The sequence below is a fragment of the Nelusetta ayraudi genome, unplaced genomic scaffold (assembly GCF_046127955.1).
Source record: "Nelusetta ayraudi isolate G7.1 ecotype Tasmania unplaced genomic scaffold, CSIRO-AGI_Nayr_v1 ptg000011l, whole genome shotgun sequence".
Classification (NCBI taxonomy): domain Eukaryota; kingdom Metazoa; phylum Chordata; class Actinopteri; order Tetraodontiformes; family Monacanthidae; genus Nelusetta; species Nelusetta ayraudi.
Window position 1 is genome coordinate 3674025 of NW_027466061.1, and position 20496 is coordinate 3694520.

General features: G+C 48.7%; 1 protein-coding gene across 1 annotated transcript in view; it reads right to left on the reverse strand.

The window, feature by feature from the left end:
- Window positions 1-20496, reverse strand: part of spns2 (SPNS lysolipid transporter 2, sphingosine-1-phosphate) — a 58297-nt gene that overhangs the window by 29317 nt on the left and 8484 nt on the right. Inside the window, exon 2 of the mRNA XM_076020107.1 lies at window positions 11342-11407. Within this exon, the coding sequence (XP_075876222.1) occupies window positions 11342-11407 (66 nt within the window). The remainder of the gene's footprint in view (window positions 1-11341; window positions 11408-20496) is intronic.

The following is a 20496-nucleotide window of genomic DNA, read 5'->3' on the forward strand; positions in this document are numbered from 1 at the left end:
CTCCGTCCTCCTCTTTATGCAGCTTTCACCGAGAACATTTACGTGCACCTAAGTGCCACAGGGCTATTGTGTAATGCTAATTGACCTTGATGAGTGCACAGAGCTGGTCTGGCCCTCTAAAGAGCTTTACTGCAACAACCTAAAACCACAACATTGTACACACACACATATGTGTGGTGCATTGTGTAGATAAAACAAGGGAGAGGTCCACCATCAGCCTCCAGCAGCTGCTTCCAGCTGGGTCTTAAAGTATCGTCACTCAGCGTGTCAAGAAAAATATGTCCTCTCCTCACGTCTATTAAGGGGGTTGTTTTTTTTTCTTCTTTTTTTTAGCCATTAGCCAGAGCCGCGCCTCAGCAACTCTCCATGCTTCCTGTGTGTGATTTGTTGATGCAAAAAAAGCACAATTTTCCGACACTTTTGTGTCAGCAGGAGGAAATCCAGTCGGGTCCTGGCAGTTGCTCGCATGTATTTAGCATCAAGCTTGCTGCTTATTAGCCTCGCCGCCTGCTGTGCTGCACCTTTACGTCACATCTGATATCCTGCACGTTTGGTGCGACTCGGGGTTAAGCTTGAGCAAAAGAGACAGCGCAGTGTGTGTGAGGGGGGTTGGGCGGAGCAGCAAATGCTACAAATACTGTTAGCGGCAAATGCACATAATCCATTTTTTGTTATTTTGTGGCGGGTTGAGGGGAACCAGTGGCATTTCACAGGGACGCAGAACAAAACAAAACCATTTCCATAAAAGCTGCTTTTGTACTCAATAAAAAGAGAGCGAATTGCCGCCACATTTTCATTGCAGTGGCTTTGTTTACTTGACAGGACGCACAGGGGGAATATTGACAGGTTGCCATCAGCGACACACCCCTCTCACACGAACAAGCAGCTTTGTCTTTCACCAAGCTCAAACTTATCACCCGGCTACTGTCTTGACACTCAGATCTCAAAAGCGTTGTCTTTTTTTAATCCCTTTACGCTTGATTTGAAACAAGGTCTTTTGTTAAATTAGAAACTGGGTCACATCTCCTGACTTGTGAAACAACCAACGCTGTTGATGTTCTGGGTGGTGCTGGGAGGGATCATCAGCGTTATCGGCTGGTTCACCAGGTTGCCCTTTAATGTGATTAATCTAACGTTGACAGATACAGTTGCAATAATCTGCATTGCAGAAGAGCCGCGGTGCAACTGAGGCTGCCATAACCCCTGTCGCTCTCATCTTCTCCCAGGAAATGTCTGCTCACGACAAACGGCGTCTACAAAGCGACCCCCACTGCACCCCGGACACTTTCCCTCAAACGGCTGCTGACCTGGTCTGATTCCATTATCATCGGTCGCGAGGCCGCGAAAATGTGAAGCTCATTTTGAAAAATCCACCGTGTTTCTTTTCAAAATAAAACACGGGCGCTCGTGAAGGGTGTTTGGTCTACGCCTGTGATTAAGGGCCCTGCGACAGGGAAACAAATGAGCTGAGTCTATTTCCAGACACTGCAGGACAAGGCAAACACGTCGCGACTAACAATTACAGTGGCTCGCGCCCAAATCCCTGTTGAAACTTCATTATCATTAAAGCATTACTCTTAAGTATTTGCCTCTGATGAAAAGTAACATTTCTGCAATCCAGAGGGAGGTTTGATTGGCGTACAGTGAGCGGCTTTTGATTATGAAAGCCGTATAGAATGCTGCCCGTCCTCACCAGCAGCATTCCTCAGCTGACCACTATTGTCTCCTTGTATATCTTCAGCCGTTCCGGGAACCAAAGATGGTCATCTTACATAAATAAGGCGTGTGTTGCAATGAAGAAAAAACTCTCATGGAGGACTTGACGCCTTTGAGTACAAATTTCAGAAGTTTGTTTATAGCACTGAAGCTGTGAGATTTTGTGCTTTTTCTGTTTAGTTTTTTCCGGGTATTAGTTTAAATTTGTTGGGCCTGTTAGTTTGCAAATGTTGGACTTTGCTTGATAGATTTAACAGTCGACTGATTAGATTAGATAAGAGAGACAGTGCAATGAACATGATCAAGGTGTCGTAGGGTGTTTCCATTGTTGCCGATGGGTCCAGATAAATCAGAGTGCAGATAAAGTGGAGTGTAGATGTGTTTGATGCAATCACCGCCGCTTTGTCTGTTTTTCTGCTACTCACGATGGCTATCTGGGATAATGGCAGAACTCTGCAGACGCTGACTCGCCAGGGAAGTGGCTCCTCTGTGGACCGGGGAGCAGCCTAAACAAGCTCTTCGTTATCACTTCTGCCCGGCTTCCTGCCTTTATCATTAGGTTTATGTAACTTGTCCCACATTAAGTCAACAAACACCGAAAATCTGTCTGCTCTGCGAGCGCTGGGTGTCTTAAACCTCAGCAAACTTTTGTGTACAGCAAACAAGTTGCGGTTAATAAGTGCCAAGGACGCTTTCGAGTAAATGTATGTGTAATGTTATGTAGCGAGTGAGAATAATCTACAAAGGGACTCTGCAAAATGGAAATGGAAATAATTCAGTGTGACCTCCCTGAGCTGTCTCACTAGTGAAGGTCACCCCTTAATGTTGCTTTCACTGACTGCGGGGCATCCTGTGAGGCCGGTCCAGAGGAGCGTTGGCGCTTGAAAGCCTCCGCGGAGTGGATGAATTAATCATTATCTTTTTCTTGTTTACTTCTCTCTCTTGAAAGTTGCCTCAAAGCCTTACAGTCAGTTGGACCCTTGGCCTGCTGGAGACGGGGAAGATAATAGCCATCCATACTTTGGCCCCGCACGGAGGCGGTGGTGCCAAACCTGTTCTGTCGATTTCCAAAGTTTAAAAAAGAAAGAATGTTGTGTGCATTTCTCACGGCCTTTTGCTGATGCAAATGACACACAATTACAGGCTCCTGGTGCTGCTGTGTGAGAAGTCTAAAAGTAGACACAATGCCAGGTGACGCTACAGGCAGGTAATTGCTGTCAGCGCACTGTTAGCAGCGCCGACGTGTGTCTTATGTCACCTTGTTGTGCTGCAGATGGGGTCCTGCAGGAGCGACGCTACAGCGAGATGTGTGTGTGTGTTTAGACGGCTAATGGGTCGACAATCTGTCGAGCAGCCTGGGGAAATATCACAATGTGCCAAACTGAATGCGCTCATTAATTCGCTGACCTTTTCATCTGCGATTATGTGCAATTGACAGTGAAAGATTGGTTGTTGGAAAGATACGACCGATGAGCCCGACTTTGTGAGTGTTCTCTGCTCCGGTCATCATTACTTAAAACTGGTGACGCTATAAGAAGAAACAGGGGCCGATGACTGAATGCAGTGGCCCTGAGCTGCAGTGGACCTCCTTCTGCTTCCCCAGACAGACAGACAGACAGACAGACAGACAGAGGCTGGAAACATGGGAGCTGTAGCGCTGACTTCTATTGGCCAGCTGAACAAAACCTCCCCGGATGACTCGCACGCTCTCCATCGCTCAATGCCAGCGTGAATAGAGCACGTATATAGTGTGTCTGTGTGTGTGTGTGTGTGTGTGTGTGTGTGTTTGATATTCACCGAGCCTGTGCTGACACATTTCCCTGTGAAACACCAGTTTCCTCTGCAGGGAGCACCTGCGAGGCTCCTCACTCACTCAGATGGAACAAAACCAAATGCTCAGTGGCCCATTTCATCCTGTTTTCTTTCCCCCGTCTGATAGTATATAGAATTATTTTTCACAAAGGGGTGTCTTTTTTTTCTAAAAAGAAGTGCGATGAAAGCGGCGCCGACACCTTTAATCCACTTCTTGCGCGGCTTTGCACAGAAAACTATTCTGCTGCTTTGGCTCCAGTTAAGCTGCTTCCTCTGAGATCAGACTTCAGAGGTAAATATGATTTGCCACAGATTGTCACAGCTGTGCACCCCACAAAATTGAAGTCAGGCCGTCTCAGACGTAATATAGATATCAAGTTGGGGCTTCTGACTTGATGGAAATCTGAGCTTTTTCAATGAGTTGTAAAGAGAGGAAAACAGAGACGTCAAAGGTTCCATGCTGTGCTTATTATTTCTGCCTCTCTCAACTATCCTAAAAGCTATAAGGAAAGCAGCCAATTTAGCCCTCTGTTTAAAGCCTCTCACAAAACTAGCAAGCCCACTGAGAGAATGCAGTTTATTGCATTTAATGCAATAAAATCAGCTGAGTGGATTTTGCATAATCCCGACATATTAACAGTGCGACAAACGTAACATTTCAGTGGCAAATTGAATTTTTTCACTTTGTGTCTTCTCCCTCAGACCTAAAGAAGGCAGGCGGTCCGACCCAAGAGTGTCAGCGGGAATGTTTCTGAGACGTAATTCAAGGTAACAGCGGTGCGCTCGCACCTGCGCGTCAGGATGCGTCCCCGTGTCACTCCAACGTGTTCCGTGCAGACGAGCTGTCAGCGCTCATCACGCCTCAAATACACCGTTTCCATAAAGGCGACGACTTCTTTCCCCGCTGTCTGTCTGTCTGTCTGTCTGTCTGTCTGTCTGTCTGTCTGTTGACTCTCCTGCGCCTTTGTGCCTGTTTCACCAGGCAAGGGGATTGGTTGGCCGCTTCCGGAGGCGTCTGCGTGGAAAGTAAACTGCTCACGGGCACAAAGCGTGTCGGTGCTGAGAAACGTCTTTGTCCGTCTCTCCTCGCTCTTGTATTGGCTTGCTTCAGCAGGGACCAGTGCAGATCAGATCATTGGATAAGGGCTCCTGTGAAACGACATTAACTGTTTTTTGGGGGGGATTTTAATTTGGCATGAGAGTTCCTGACGTCACTAAATGATGAGTAAATCGCTCTTTGCCTCCCACTGTTTGGCACGAGCCGCTGGCTGACTTATCTTCATAACACCACCACTTCCAAATTCAGCGGCGCGGCAACATTCCTCGCTTCGCTTCAGAGAGTACGCGCGGTCACAACGCAGATGATTATTCATGAAACTGGTTGGTATTGTTTCCTTTAAGCCCCTCTGTTCCAGAAAGAGACTCACGGAGGACCGGAAAAGTTTCCAATGACTCGTGAGAAGCAGGTCTTCCTGCTCAAGGTGGATTCCTGGCAAATTAATCCCCACGTTTTCAGACCTTCAGACCTCAACAGAAACTTATTACCCAGTGTAGTTTCTTTGTCAGGTAGCACCCGAGTGTGACTGGAATGTATCATTGGAATTTGTTAGCGTTACAGGTCACAGAGCAGCGGGAAATTAATCTGATCCGCAAAAGCAGAGACTGGAAAGACAAGATACGTTCGCTGGAAGTTCGTGGCAGAGAAGGTGAACAAGCGTCTGTTGCTTTTCATTCAGTGGCGTATTAAAGTGAGCAGAGCCTCAGCTCTCCTCAAAGGCAGCTGTGCTGCTACAGTTTCCTCTGCATTTCCTTCCGAGCAGTGATGTTCAAATGAGGGGAAATCTATAGTCACTGCCACTAAGGTGCTGCCTCTGAACAGGAGGCGTCTGTAAAAGGGAACAAGCGCAGCATGAGGTGTGCGAAGGAGAAGTTTCATGCTTCTTTTGAGGCTATGGTGGGATAGGCAGCATTGTTTTGTTTTTGCTTTCATGCGTAATCGGACTGCCGCTCTCAGGTGTGGCACATAGCTTGGGTTTGACTCCGAGGGCACCGAGGCAAACAAAGGCTGGCTCAACCCAGACATCCTCATTGCGAGGCTTCCTACTTCCTGGATTCTCCTCCATTTACGGCATTCCCCCAAATTTCTGCATTCCTCAGAATTCTGACGGGCCGCTAATTGTCCCGCCATGTGCACGTTTTCACCAGGGTTGGATTACCGGCGCTTGATAAATGCCACGTGCGGGCGGCTGTGGGAAACACCCGCCTCTCGCCTCTCTCTCCGCATCCTGGCGACTGAGCCCCGCGGGAGCTGAAGCCGGCCGAGATCCGCCGAATGCCAAACTAAAGCCCCTTTTTCATTTCTTTCAATCGTTCCGCCACCCTGAAAGACGAACGTTTGTCAGCACAGCTGCGGCAGCAGATCTCTCTATTACCTGATCAGTGCGCAGGCTGCAGCTGGGGAGAATTACACGCTACTGCGTACGTCGAGCGGGCTGGAGGGAAGGCAGTGGAACGGCCATCTCCTGCACATTACCGAGATATATTATAAGCAAACACAGATGGTAGGAATAACAAAAGGTGGCTTGGTGCAGCCCTCGGAGCGGGACAGCGTGGTGGGATGTGGAGCACGATGTTGAGCCCATCTGTGCTGATTTTTTCCAGAGACATTCTGTGGGTGAACGCGAATCTAGGAGAGGATGAAGGTGAAGGATGATTTTTTTTTTTTTCCTTTTCTGTCTCTTTGTGCTGTGACCACAGGGGCTGCGACACGCTGCAGCCTTTTACGCTGCGCTCGTTATCAGAGCGAATGGATTAAGAAAAACTACTGCTGACAGACACGCCCTTTTAATGATGCAGCATCTGTGACCATGACCTGCTGAGAACAGTGGCTAGCCAGCACGGGTGTTATGCTGGAAGGGCTTTTAGTGTATGGCTGTGTGTACTGTACTAACACACATGACTAGTTTGGTGTTTTTCCATCTTTTCTTTTTCTTTTTTAATAATCTTGCTGATTAATCTTGCTGCTTAGTTTCCCTTTGAGAAATATTGTTCATTCATTTTGCAAACGTCCAATAGAGCCTTTTTAGTTGGTTTTAAGGTTCCAGTACCAATCAGCTTCCACCTAACAAAAGGCTCCCTGCAGGTTCTGACTGGAACTGACTGGCATTTTCATATCAAAAGAACTACAAAGAATCCCTTTGGGCTTCTCCTAGTGGACAACATATTTTCCTTTTACCCGCAAATTTCTTTGGCAGAGCATTAGTTGAAACACTGCACAACACATTGCTGTGATGTGCAACGAATGTTAGAGCGCCGGCAGGAAGCCTTGAGCTGCACTTTAATGTGACAGACGGAAGGTTCATCCGATCACCTTCCAAATTTTGGGCTCTTCACCAGATGGACGTGAGAGGATTTAGGAAACGGTCCATCTAAGAGCATCAGATGACTCCCGTGACCACCGACAAGGATGATGAAAAAACACCCGAGGAGCCAAATGACTGGTGGCATTTTCTGCGGGACTCTAAAATAAGGGAGGGGGTCACATTTGAAGGCAGGTTAGCACGAGGAGGAGCTGACAGCAAGCTGGTGTCATCGTCCCCGAGGTCCCGATTGGATGGGCGCTCACTCAACGGCAAAGCTATTGGTCTGGTGACAGGAAGTGAGAGGGTCGAGGGTGAGAGGAGGGGTGCCAGTCATCAGCCGACAGCTGCCCTCCTCCGAGACACGGCCTATAAAAACAGCCTGAAGTGGAACAACACACACGCGCATATACACCGTGTTGTGTGTGTGCATCATCAGGTCACATCGTTCTATTCTGGTCCTCAGCAGAACATAATCGCGTCGCAATAATTTGTCTCTGGGAGTGAAGTGCGCGCTGAGGCTCGCTGCCACACGCGACTACAGGCAGGAAGTCACAGGTGGCCCTTTCTTCCTCTCTAGAAACTACCCCCCCCACCCCCTCGCCGCCTAGCGGAACGCCGGCGGCAGTGACAACAAGGCAACGACAGCTGCCAAACTGCTGATGGAGACGGAGAGAGAGAGAGTGAAGATGTGCCGAGGGATACGCGAGGAAGAGGGCAGGGGGACAAAAACAGGAGCAGCTGTGACGAGGCCAACGCAGCTGATGCAGCGAACGCCGTCGCGACTTGACTGGACGCGTTGAAGGAAATCAGAGAGGCCCGGATTTCACCGGAGGAAACAAGGAGCCCAATACCACTGGGCCATCCACACACCAGAACCCAGGGTGTTAAATCCCCCCCAGTCAGACCACCCGGACCCCCCAGATCCACTGTGCAAAATATGCAGCGATGAGAAAAACTTGGACAAGATTAGAAGCCTCATTTGTACAAGGCAGCCTGGGGCTTTGGGCTCCAGAACCTCTTTGTTCTGAGCGTCATTCCAAAGTGTTAGAGGAGCTCAGGCTGTAAGTCTTCCACTGCACCTGTGGCCTCATTCCTCACAGCTCTGACAGAGGCTGAGTGGCAGACAGACACCATGTTAAGACTGCAGCAATGTCAGTTGCTGTCTGCTCGTGTGTGTGTGTGTGAGTGTGTGTGTGTGTGCCGGTGTCGCGTTACGGACGAGGTGGGCAGCCACACACAGAACGGGACGCAGACAACACAGTGTGAGGGCTGTTTGCAGCGCCGGCTCCTCATTAAGCTGCCTGATCGCTGTACATCAGCACAGATGACCCCCAAACAACCCCCCCCCCCCCGCCAGCCCCCCCCCTCCCCCACCTCCATGACCACTCTGTCCTCATTTTTTTTTTTATTTTTTTTTTTTTTATTTAAAGGATGATTCCGTGGCGTTTAGTTTATCAGCTCTTTTGAAAATCTCACCTTAAAGTGCTTGAATATGATAATGCTGGCATCTTAAAAAAGGAAGGGGTGGGTGTGTGTGTTGGGGGGCTGGCGGGGGTTTATGAGGGGGTCCACTCTCAGATTTCCAGCTAAGAAAAGAACCCAGAAACCCTCCTAGCAAAGGAAACCCCATCCAGGTGAAGCCCCTCTTCTCCTCCATTAACCTTGTACACCTGCCGTACCCTCGGGACAGCTCCCGTTCACAGCACTGTGTGTGTGTGTGTGTGTGTGTGTGTGTGTGTGTGTGTGTGTGTGTGTGTGTGTGTGTGAGTGTGTGTCACCCACTTCAGACACCTCAGCCTGTCATTTCCAGCAGGAGAAGTTCTGCCCAGCTCAGGTGGGACCCTCTCTGTGTGCTGACAGACGGGTTGGAGAGCCTCGGGCTTCAACGCAAAGGTGACGCCAGCGAACGCCTCACCCGCAAACTCCCCCCTCCGTGCACGGGAGCGCACAGAAATGAGCGCCGCCGACCCTTAAGTCAGTTTGTGTTGTGTCAGCCGGTTTTGAAAGCAGACCGTGTTGCCAAATAACTGGTGTAGAAGAGGAGGAGGCGGAGGCGACCACAGGGTATTTTCCATGTGTCGTCCCCCCAGCAGCAGAAACAGCAGCTCGACACCGCAGCAAAAAAGCATGACTGTATTTTTTTTTTCGTACTCTTTTGTTTTGAAATGGCCGTGAACATTTTTCGGCGCAACTAGAAAAGCACCGCTCAGCTCGACACGGCAGAACGGAACAACAGAAAGGAGCTCGATTTCAAACGCAGCCCAATGATCTGCTCTTCCTCAGCCAACCCTGAGAGGGAGGGGAAAGATGTCTTTTTTTCTTTTTTAACCAGAACAAACACCGCAGCCTGGAAGTCTGAAAAGGCTCGGTGGGGTCAGCATTTCCCATAAGCAAACAATCCGCCAGCGGCTTCGCGATAAAGGAAACGTCTCATCCCGCGTCGTTCTGATCGAGCGCCAGAGCGAAAAACGCTGCTTTGGCCTCGCCGGGGTTCACCGAGCCGTCCGGGCTCAGACGTGTGTTTGTTCTCGTGCGGTCAGTTTTCTGTTTTTCTTTTTTCTTTCAGTGTTCTTAAAAAGTGCGAGGCTGACCTGGCAGAGAGCCGCAGCGCCTGTAAAACACCTCCGCTGGCCGAGCGCTGCCAGGACGGAGGCTGCAGCAAAGGGGGGTTGGGGGGGAGAGAGACCGTGGCTGCAGGTGCTCACAGAGGCCGGGATTGTCCCCCACCGCCCCCCTCTCGGGACGTCAGGGACCCCTGGATCCTGTAAACGTATACGTGAAGGCGTCGACCTCCCCGGCCCTCCTCCTCCTCTTCCTCCTCCTCCTCCACCTCCAGGCTCGCTGTCTGCGGCCACCCGCCCTCGCAGCTCGGTGCCTGGACACCCGGCATTCCTCAGGCCGCTGTGACGCAGAGGTCACCAGGGGCTCAGGGGCCGAGCCGGAGGGGAGAAGGGGAGTCTGACGTGGGTCGAGCAGCCCCACCCTGCCTCCGGCCTCATCAGCTGGTGGTGGAGACGACTAGTGCACGCTCGTTCCACTAACACACAGCGCGTGTGTTTGAGGGGTTGTGAGTCGCTGCTGGGGGAGGCGTGTGTGTGTGTGTGTGTGTGTGTGTGTGTGTGTGTGTGTGTGTGTGCGTAACAGAAATAATGAGGCAACTAGCCGGCTCGCTTCCTGCCCCCTACTTCATCCTAATTTTTCAGAATGCGGTGGTGAAAACAGACGTCACCTGCAGCGGCAGCGCGGCGGTGTTTTCGCAGTCAGGCCGCTTGCTGGTGTGTGACACTGTAACAAAGTCACAATGTTGAGTTTGGCTTTAGTGCGAGCCAGCTACATCGTCTGATCTGTTTGGTTAAGGGATCAGGTCAATTACTTTTCTTTTTTTTTTCTCTCGTGCCTCTGGCTGAAATCCGCAGAAACACTCAAATGAATGGAAGTGTAATAGGTCACGAATTAAAAACAATGCATTTTTAAGTGAAGCAAATATGGATGAAGGCCTTTTTCACAGAATGGCCCGCAAACGCATCACGGCGGTGATTCATTTCCCCCCGCGGTGGATATTTTCATCCTGGACGTACAATTTAACAGCCCTAAAGTCTCTAAGAGAGGAAAACACTGGCCTGTATTCTCCACCTCACCCCCACCCACCACCACCACCCTCTGCACACACTCACACAACCTGCCTGCTTTCTGGGCCCTCAATGGCACTTTGTGTGCTAGTTTGTTGCTCTTTGAATGGCTCTGAGGGCACTTGCGGACAAGAGTGGCTCCTGTCCTCCAGCCAGAGGCCTTTGCAAGCTATCTCCCCAAAAGCTGAATTCATGGAGGTGTGGAGTGGAACAGGAAACCCTGCCCTGGCTCCTCAGACGCTCTGGGTGCGTGCACACATGCTCTCGGGGCAGCAGTCCGCCCGGCTCCCCCGGCTGTGTTTTCCTTTCTCTTGACCTGCTGCTGCTGCTGCTGCTGCTGCTGCTGCCGCGGGGAAGTTTCACACAGCGATGCGAGGGAAACGTAATCTGCTTTCATTCGAATGTCTCTGGAAAGCGGCAAAGTCAGAAGTCTTCTGCATGGTGTTTTTCCAGCGCCCCTGCAATCGGCGCTGCAGTTTCAGTGACTGTGTTTAAAAATAAAGCGACTTCAGGTTTCTTAAGAAAAGAAGGTGGGAAAAAGTGACTGTATAGTTCCTCCCTAAAACTGACACTTGATAGAAATAGAATTTCTATCAATTTTTAGAATTGAGAAGGGTGCCAGTGTGCGCAGTGTCAACATGACTAATGTCGTTGTGTTGCTGCCTTGAGTGCAGTAGAGCCTCCTAAACATCAGACCTCTGCCTTTTATTGTCCCGGCTAATTTTAGCAACGCTTGAAACATTAAAGTTATGCACTAATTGCCCTGGTCGCACGTCGACGCCAGACTTTTCACAGGCAATTATAGGATCAGGCTGAACATACCTGTTTGCAGCAGGCCGATTCCGCTGTCTGTGACGCCGTAGTGCTGCTGGATGTCCTGCAGGACACCTGTGGAGCAGAGAAGAGAATGATCAGAATGATGAGTATGACTCCGCCCTGAAGGATTGTCTTGTCGTGGCTCCAGATCATAGCCGGCTGTGATGCCGAGAGGCCGTCACTCACTTAAACATGCAAAAAGAGCAATAAGTTGTCGGAGATAAGATTAGAATAGAATAGAAGAAATCTTTCAATGAAAATACAAAGACATCTAGAGATAAAATACAGAAGAAGTCAAGAGTGAAATACAAGCCCTCAGATTTAGAGATTCAAACAATATCAGGACACGGCAGACGCTCTCTTGCTCTCCATGAGGTTCGCAAATAGTTCAGAATGAGCTCTTTCTGCACCTCAACTGAGGTTGACTCCAGCTTCACTGGACAGAGTGTGTCTGGCGGTTCTCATCAGTCACTGAGACGCACGCCACAGCAGCGAGAGGAAAACCTCAGCAGCCTTTGAAGTCGTCTCCATCGTCCAGCCGTGACCCCGAGAGCGGACGCGGCGCTGGAAGGACCTCGCACGCCGCTCGACTCGCTCCGACACCTCCGTGGGCCCGCCCCTCGGGCCGGGAGCGCCGCGCGCAGCATGAGAGATCTCATAAAGATTTTAGCACATCATAAACATGGATGAGGAAGACGGGGGGAGAGGATCAGAGGGCGAAACGGCGGGATTAAAGAGAAATCCCCGTAAAAAAGAAGTTAGCGCCAGTAAACACGAGGCAGCAGGTCTCATCAAACGAAGTCTCGAAAGGTTCAGAGTCTGATCTTTTATTTAGAAGGAGTCGATGAAAGGACGGCTGCATCTACATCTCTGGAATCCAGATTTCCGCGTGGTGCGTGCATGCATGCGTGTTTGGTAACGCTGCTGCTGCTGCTGCTGCTGCTGCTGCTGCTCCGTCGCGGGGAATTCAGCTTCGACTCATGAAAATGGAACAGCGGCATGACTGACATTTTAAAACGCTGGTCTGGTTTCAACAGTGAGCCCAGCGCATGAGCTCGGCGCAGTCCGACAGACGGATCTGAGTGTCAGGAGCGGATGTTGGAGAACCGCAACAGAAACTCAGAGGCCAGGCAGCGGCGAGCGGACGCACCCGATAGAGTCGTCTTAGTCACTTAGTCAACAGAGAGGCCTTGAAGGCGTCGCGCCGCGAGGCAGGTGCAACAGGGACGAGCGGTGAATTCCTGTCATCTGAGTCAAGGCATCGGCTCTCGTTCTCACACCACAGGCTGCATTCCTGCGCTCGCGCCCTCCTCACAACGCAACTCCAAGGTGTCACTTTGCAGTTTTGCGCCGTCTCTCATCCTCAGTTCGCAGAAAGGATGGTGCTGCCGTGAACACAAGCCATCGACGGCGTCTTTTTGAGCTCAGAGTGAGACGACTCGGCAAAGAGCGCCTTGGGGCAGGTTGGACCAGTTGTAAATGTTAAATCCGGTTCACATTTGCCGACGCCCGAGGATTTCATTCTGCGGTTCAGGCCATGAAGTTTTTACTTTGGTGTTTCCAGGACAGCGTTTCTTAAAACACAATTTTTAAGGGAACTCTCTGAAAAATTCAGAATTGTGAAATTTGGTCTGATAAAAAGCGGTAGGTAAAAATTTTACATTTTCTTTTCTGTCCAACAGTCAAACAAAATTGCAGTGCAAGGTTTGTTTTTTATTTTTTTATAAGTTAACACTTCTGCAGCAGTAGCATAATTGGCATGGAAGAAGCACACACACACACACACACACACACACACGGCCTGCTGGAGGGGGGTGGAGGGGTTTCCTCCACCAGATGGCAGAGCGCCATCCCTCCTGGACAGAGTGAGCGTTGGTCTGGGCCACGCCCCTCTACCCTCGCCAGACAATTAATACAAGTTCTCACTCTGGTCTTCATACTGCACCATCAGATCCCTCCACCGGGGCGCCGCACGCATCATGGACAGCTGAGAGATCGCTGCCACTGTGCGAGTCAATCCGGCTGTGGCAACAAGATTAGATCTATTGTGAGCTAGGAAAATATTGCCGGTGCGAGTCGTTTGGCCAATTTCTCCACAGCTCCGGCAGGCGACTGGGCAGCCGTTTATGCAAAGTGGTGGGAGTCACATCAGAGGCAACAGTGTTTATGGTGCCGGATTCATGTGCAACGAGCTGTGTAATGAACTGTGCTAATCTGCAAGGGATTAACAAGGGCCGGCAGCTCGGAGTTTGTGTAGCGGACTATCACAACTATCATCTTGGGTCTCAATGAGCCGTTTAACAACCTGGCACTCCGACTCCTCCCTTTCCATTCTACCTTCTTCCTACTCCTCCCCCTCACCTCCTTCCTCCTTGAGTTTTCTCAGATACAGAAATTCTCAAAAAAGATCCAGATGAGTTATTACATATTTCACCCTACTCACATACCCAGGATTCCATTTTTTTCCTTTACTTTAGAGCCCAAATATTGACCATATCTGATGAAGGCAGTTGGTGACGGTGCCACGAGCCTTGCCCGAGCTGCTAGCGCCCAGTTCAGTTGCCATGGCGATGCTGCACCAGCACTTGCAGCGATAAAGGTCAAGAGACCACAAAGGGGCTCAAATTTCCAAATAATTTTTTTTCTAATGCCGGCATTTCTCATTGTGCCGGCGTCTTGCAATCTGTCGCCATGGCAGCAGCCGGCAGAGAGACGTTTTAATAAATTACGGCCGATTGTGGGCGCGTTACATTTTTTTTCCCCTACCGCCCAAGAACCCGGCGGACCCATTTAGCTGAAGGACGTTAATGAGTTTCTCAGCCCGTGGCCTCCTGGGGGGGGGGTCCTGCGTTCGCGTGAGCATGATGGCAGGAGAGAGACATCGCAGGAATGTGGCTCATCCTGACGGCGAGCAACAATACACCAACCACTTACAGCAAAGCACACAGACACACCGACGCAGCACGCACACAACCAGCACTCCCCGACTTTTGGACTGACTAAAGAAAACACGGGCGAAAGATTTCCTTGCCACTTTCTGTTCTGCATTGTGATGCTTTCACAGTCCGCACTTCTTCTTCTTCTTCTTCTTCTTCTTCTTCTTCTTCTTCTTGTCGCTCGGCTTCATTCCGATTAGCCACCTGACTTGTTTTTCGCTGCAGTCCAGGGCCGGAGTCGCATCTGTGTGCGCGGAGCTGACACTTATTCCACCCTCTCATCAAGTCCACCATTGTGGCCGCCACTTCCAGCACGCCTCAGAAATAGACGACACAAACCGTCGCATGTTAGCGCGCCACAAACGCTGCATTTAGAGCGGCGGGCCGGAGCTCTAATAGTGGCTCCTTTCACTCAGCCGCTTGCTCTTTCCATTATGAGGCCGCCAGCCACCCATTCAGGTCGGGGTTTTGTAAAGTTTTTTTTTTTTTTTTTTTTTGTCGGCTTGCCGCTTCAGAAAACTGACCCACGCAACACGCTGGCGGGTCGCACGAGGCCGAAACTGGACGCCAACAAAAGAAAAACGCAACATGGAGGAAACGTTTAAACAAGAATACACCCGGTTGCTTTTGCAAGCGCCACTCTTGCAAAAGTGACGCACGCTGCCAACATTGCTCCCCTGGGACCACTGTGCGCTCATAGTGTGTGCACACAAACACACACATGCCCACCCTCCACACTGAGACCTGCGTTGCTGCGCGCCGTCCAATCTCCCCTAAACAGAGGCAGGAGGATCTCCGGCCCCCCTGCGGTTCTATTTCTGCTGGGTGAAACTAGGCTAAGAGGAAGGAGAGAAGAGCCATTGCTCCAATTTGGCGGCGTGAGCGTCGAAGAAACAAAAAGCACGGAGGAGGAGGAGGAAAGGCTGGTCCATGCAATCGGCTCCGTCTGGCCTCCAATTTAAAGCATGTGTTTCCACTGTTTATGCATCAACTGTGTGAATGTATGCGTGCGAGCGTGTGTGTTCCCCTTTCCCCCGGTTTTGCTGTGTTTGTGCGTCTGAATGCGACGGAGCCACTGGATGGAAGTCATTCATCCTGGCCAGAGTGTGACAGGCAGCGGTGAACCGCTCTGCTGATGTGGCCAGATCCTTCTGCCTCGTTCCTGTAAAAGGGGGTGATCCCTTTTCATGTGTGCACCCCACCAGTATAAATAGTCTGGGAAAGGAGGCTCTGGAGGAGGAGGAGCGGGAAGATAAGTGCAGAGAGAGTGCATATCACCCGCTTGTTTTTTATTTTTATTTTTTTCAGGGAGTTGGGGGGGTCGGACTGTGCGAGAGAGAAGCAGAGCCAGTGAGGGGGGTGCAGAGGAGGGAACGGGGAGGCTTACAGAGGTTAGGGCCAGAGCGCGCAGCTCCTCAGACGGCAGAGAGGAGAAAGCTGACCACAAATATGCCCGACTGAGGCCGGCGGGCTCCTGACCGACTGCTCTCCTCCCAGCGCCGTGTGGCCACAGTGGGCGGTTTGAGCCTTTTTTCCATTCCACTTCCTTTCCCCGCCGCACCGAAAGGAAACGTGCTGCAGATGTCTGGGAAACAGAGTAGAACAGCCTGCTGCTGCACGGGAGGGCCTTGGAGTTTAGACAGGAGAGAAGAAATCCACAAGAGATGGATGGCAGTGTGTGTGTGTGTGTGTGTGTGTGTGTGTGTGTGTGTGTGTGTGTGTGTGTGTCTGTTAAAATGTTAAAAGGTTGGGCTCCTGCCGCCCGGTCGTAAACGCGGGCGTCACTACTTTTCCCACCTTGGCCATGAGAGAAACTGTGGATTTAGCAGCTTCAAGATGTTGTTGTTCCGCCCAAAAAGGATGCATAAGCACATATTCCACTTTCATATCCCACTGACTTGTGGAATTCATAACAGGGTTGACTAGAAGGTGATGAACTACTACCATTTAATGCAGAAGTGATATGCATACAACTAACTGTGCAGTTCTGAAGCAGCCAATGAGCTCATTTGCAAAAGCCTAAAAGTGTATTTCCTGGATTCTAACCCTGCAATGGACGCCACTGCAAAACACGCTCAGTACTGTTTATACACATGCATTTTTAAAGATAGATTCAACACTTGCACAGTGAAACTTTAACATAACGTGCCTGGACATCAGTGTTGTTGGGATTACTCCATAAAAGTAATCCAACTACAGATTACTGATTACTTGTTTAAAAAGTAATCTGATTTGTTATTTTCTTTTGCTGCCGCCCTGCTTGTTTTGGTGCGTCGTTGCATATCAATGACTTTGCATGCACAGTTGCATCATCAATCTGCGACGTTGTTGTTTTTGGTTGTTTTTCTAAATTTCAGATATTTTGTGGTTAATAAGACATTTTTAGCTTGCAGAATATTTCAGAAAAGTAATGGAATCGTTACTTGATAAAGTTTTGCCAAAGTAATCCCGTTATATTACTAAGCCCATTACTAAAAAAGTAGTTAAATTACAGTAGTAGATTACTTAGTAATGGATTACTCTCCAACACTGCTGGACATCAGATACAGTCATGATAAAATGCAAATGACTCACTGCTTCTTTCATTCTGTGGATGACTGGGGCACAATCAGCCCACCCTCACTTCTCCTCATTTCTCGTACAATATCTTAAAATATCATATTTAACATATTCAAAACTCCTGCCAAGATGTGGGCATCAATATGCCGTCATGACATTTGGGAAAGCTTTCGCTCTAATCTTTCAAATTAGCGACAGACAAACTGGGGCAAAATCAATCGGCGCTGAGGTTTGCTCGCCTCACCACTTCAAATAATCAGGGTTTTTTTTTTTTTTTTTTATCCTAATGATCTTTCACAACTCAAAAGTCCTAAATTCATTTGAGAAGGCGGCGGCGCATTAGGAGCAGTCAGCGCATGCTAAATATTTGATGAAAGGGAAGAGGATGCATAGTGAACCATCAAGGGAGCAGACTATACCTATAGCTCATCAATAATCCATCCAGGACCAGCCCGCCCTGTACGTTGTTTTCTAGAATGAGACGATGCATTAGCTGTATTGGACAGAGACGCAGCGAAGCGCGACAAAAGTATTTGAGACGAGATGAGACTGTCTGAGTGCCGGCGGGGGGGACGATCTCCGCGAGCTGCACTCATTTGCACCGTCGTCTCCCTGGAATACTGAACAGCAGTTGAACTCAACCTTGGATGTGGATCCGGAGCTGGGCGGCATTTATGGGGAATGTCGAATAGGAAGCGCCTGAACTGGGAGAAAATCAAGCGCTCTGGCTTTTTCAGAAGTGACCCGATAGAGCAGTGATACTGAAGCCCTGAGTTTGACTAGATGTTCTTCTTGGATCATTTAAAGGGAACTACTGGGGGGCAAAGAGCCTGAAGTGTTGGCATGAACCATTTCCCACAGTGTGCACAGGCTGACAAAGCACCATTAAAAGCAATGGAATAATGACGTCTCCAGACACTTTCAGTCACAGATTACTGTGTTTCGATCATTCATGACATGAGAACTCTGCAGCAGGCAGAGATGCAAACAGGCTTCACAGCATCGCTAGGAGCTCCATTCAAAGTCCACAGCCAGGGTGCTGTGTATGTGTGTAATATCTGTGTCTGTGTATAATAACAACAATAACAGTCATCACTTGTCATTTTTGAGTCAACATGTAATTAGGGATTATTTTTGAGGATTGATGAATCGTTTGCCACCCTCAGGTCACGAGTGTTGAAATACAGGAAAGGTTGTTGACCCTCATGCAAAATTCCAGTGGAATTCTTTTCTATCAATTTATCTTCCAGATCTCAACATATTTGAGTCTGAAAAAAACGGCCACAGGCTACACTTCAACATATGCAAATGCATATAATTATATAAGAGTTCTTCCTCAGGAAAACACTGGTATTTGTGTGTGTGCGTGTGTGTGTGTGTGTGTGTGTGTGTGTGTGTGTGTGTGTGTGAACACTCCTCAGGGCTGAACCCCCCTCCATTGTCTGCTGTCAATAATATGGATTTGAAGTCTGAAGCTCAGTGTACATACATTTTAAAATAATTGCATTCATCAAGACAAATGTCAGTTGTTTTTTTTTATCTAGTCATTCTAATTCTATGTGCGTATGTGTGTCCCAACCTTCATCTCATGCGAACTCTCAGTAATCTGAGTGCTGTTTTACATAACAGTGTAAGGGATTAAAGTCATTATGCAGTGTTTTTCACTGAATGAGGTTGCATTTTTTCCTCTCCCACTCATTTTTTCTGCTCTCTGAGGTTTTATACTGAAAGTGGATATCAAAACATTCTGAAACATTCTGCTGCGTAACGATCAAAGCTCATTCGCGCCAGGCCTTTTTTGTGTATTCTTACACAATGCTTCTTAAATTAAACTGAAATAAATCAGCTCTCACTGAAATGCCTCCAATTAAATACGTGAAGTCTTATCTGTGAAATGAATCTATTTGGCGTGATTGCCTTGACAGCTGACTCGTTTTCTTCCTCAGGCTTCCCCTGGATTCTTTCACAAAGTGTGAGTTGTAAAGCACGGCGATGAGATGTCCACACTGTGAACTGTGTAGGAATCAGTGTTGTATCTTTTAAAGGCAGTAGAACGGCTCCATGCCAAGACCAACGGAAAAAAAAATAAAAAATAGGAGACGCCCCCACCACCCAGCCCAAATTAGCATCACAATGACTGAGCTTCAGAAAAAGTTAACACCTGGCCTAGATAGGAGCGAACTGGGCTAATATGATTTAAGAATTCACGGACAATTCAAATCAAATCAAACATTGACACCCTTTTAAGATAACGATCTAAGTCGTATTTTTTTTTTTTTTACTTTTTCAGGAAAAAAGCAAGCAAAAAAAATTAACCAAGCCATCCTAAGAAGATGGTTTGGCAATGCAGTACGTTGTGATGTAACAAACTTGTAAATGCTAAACAGAGCACTGAAATTCAGATACTTGGCAAGAGTTCAAAAGCTCATTAAATTCATAAGTAGCTGCTGAACCTCCCACATATCATTCATCCTCTTCAACTCAACCATAAGTGATGAGACGCATCTGTCAATACCTTCCATCAACGTGTGTGTCTGCGTGTGTTTGCACGCGCACGTTTGTGTGTTTACTGTCGCTGCTCTGTCTACAGAACTTTAATGCAGCACTGTCCCCTGGGAGTTTGCACATGTATGTAGTTGAATTCTGAACATGTTTTCTCCATTTACCTCCACTCTACAAAAACATTTTCCTCCCGGCAACTGTCAGGTGACTTCAACATGAACACATGGAAAATCCTGTCAGTGTCATGTACGCTATGGGTCTTCCTTCATTTTAAGGTTGAAGACTCCAATTTCCAACTCCGTTTCCTCTCAGATATTGTTGGGACACTTTAGCCAAGGTTGTGAGGTTCATCTTTCATTGTCTCATGAATTAGATATGCGTCTCATTACAGCCTCTGCTGTTTCATCAAACACTCTCCGAAACCCAAATATGTCTTCTCTGCACGGAAAACTTCTGAAAAATGACCTTGGGGTTCGTTTTCAGCGGCGCTCGATAGCAATTTATAATTAAAATGCAATTTTAGATTAACCAGTCACTAGATTTTTAAGCTTGGTGTTGAAAAAAAAACAACAAAAACTGTTGTGGCATTCTTTTTCTTCGTGGGACTTCCTCCACATACCTGGCCTGTTTTACCTGAGAACAGCCTGCATGCCTGGGGCACAGAGCCGCAGGCATAATTGGCACTTATCAGTTGTTGAGCTGCTCAAGAAAAAAAAATCAAACGAAATATGCGCATGACGCGCTGCACTGCTGCCCAAAAACATCCTGATTGGCCAGATGGAACTGCGGCGCGCTGCAGCCTCCGGGACCGCACTGAGCATTCGAGTCATGCTGAAAAACAAATACCATTGCACTTTGTGCCACAATCATCACAACAATCTTCCACAGGCCGGCCCTGGAGCAGGATGTTCGCTGTTGTAAATAGACGCAATCACAATGTATAAGCAGCCTCTGAAGTGGCGGGGTGACACGATACAGGGAGATTTATTTGATCGCGGCCCAGTAAACAGTTGTGGTTGCGGGGAAGAATCAGAGGAATGCTGTAACAGTTGAGGTATAACCAGCCATTCTGGTGCGCGACTGCACGGCAGAAATAAACACATAAACACAGCCTGTCATTGTCTCACAAGCAACATCCTTACAGCGGTTACCAGATGCAAAAGT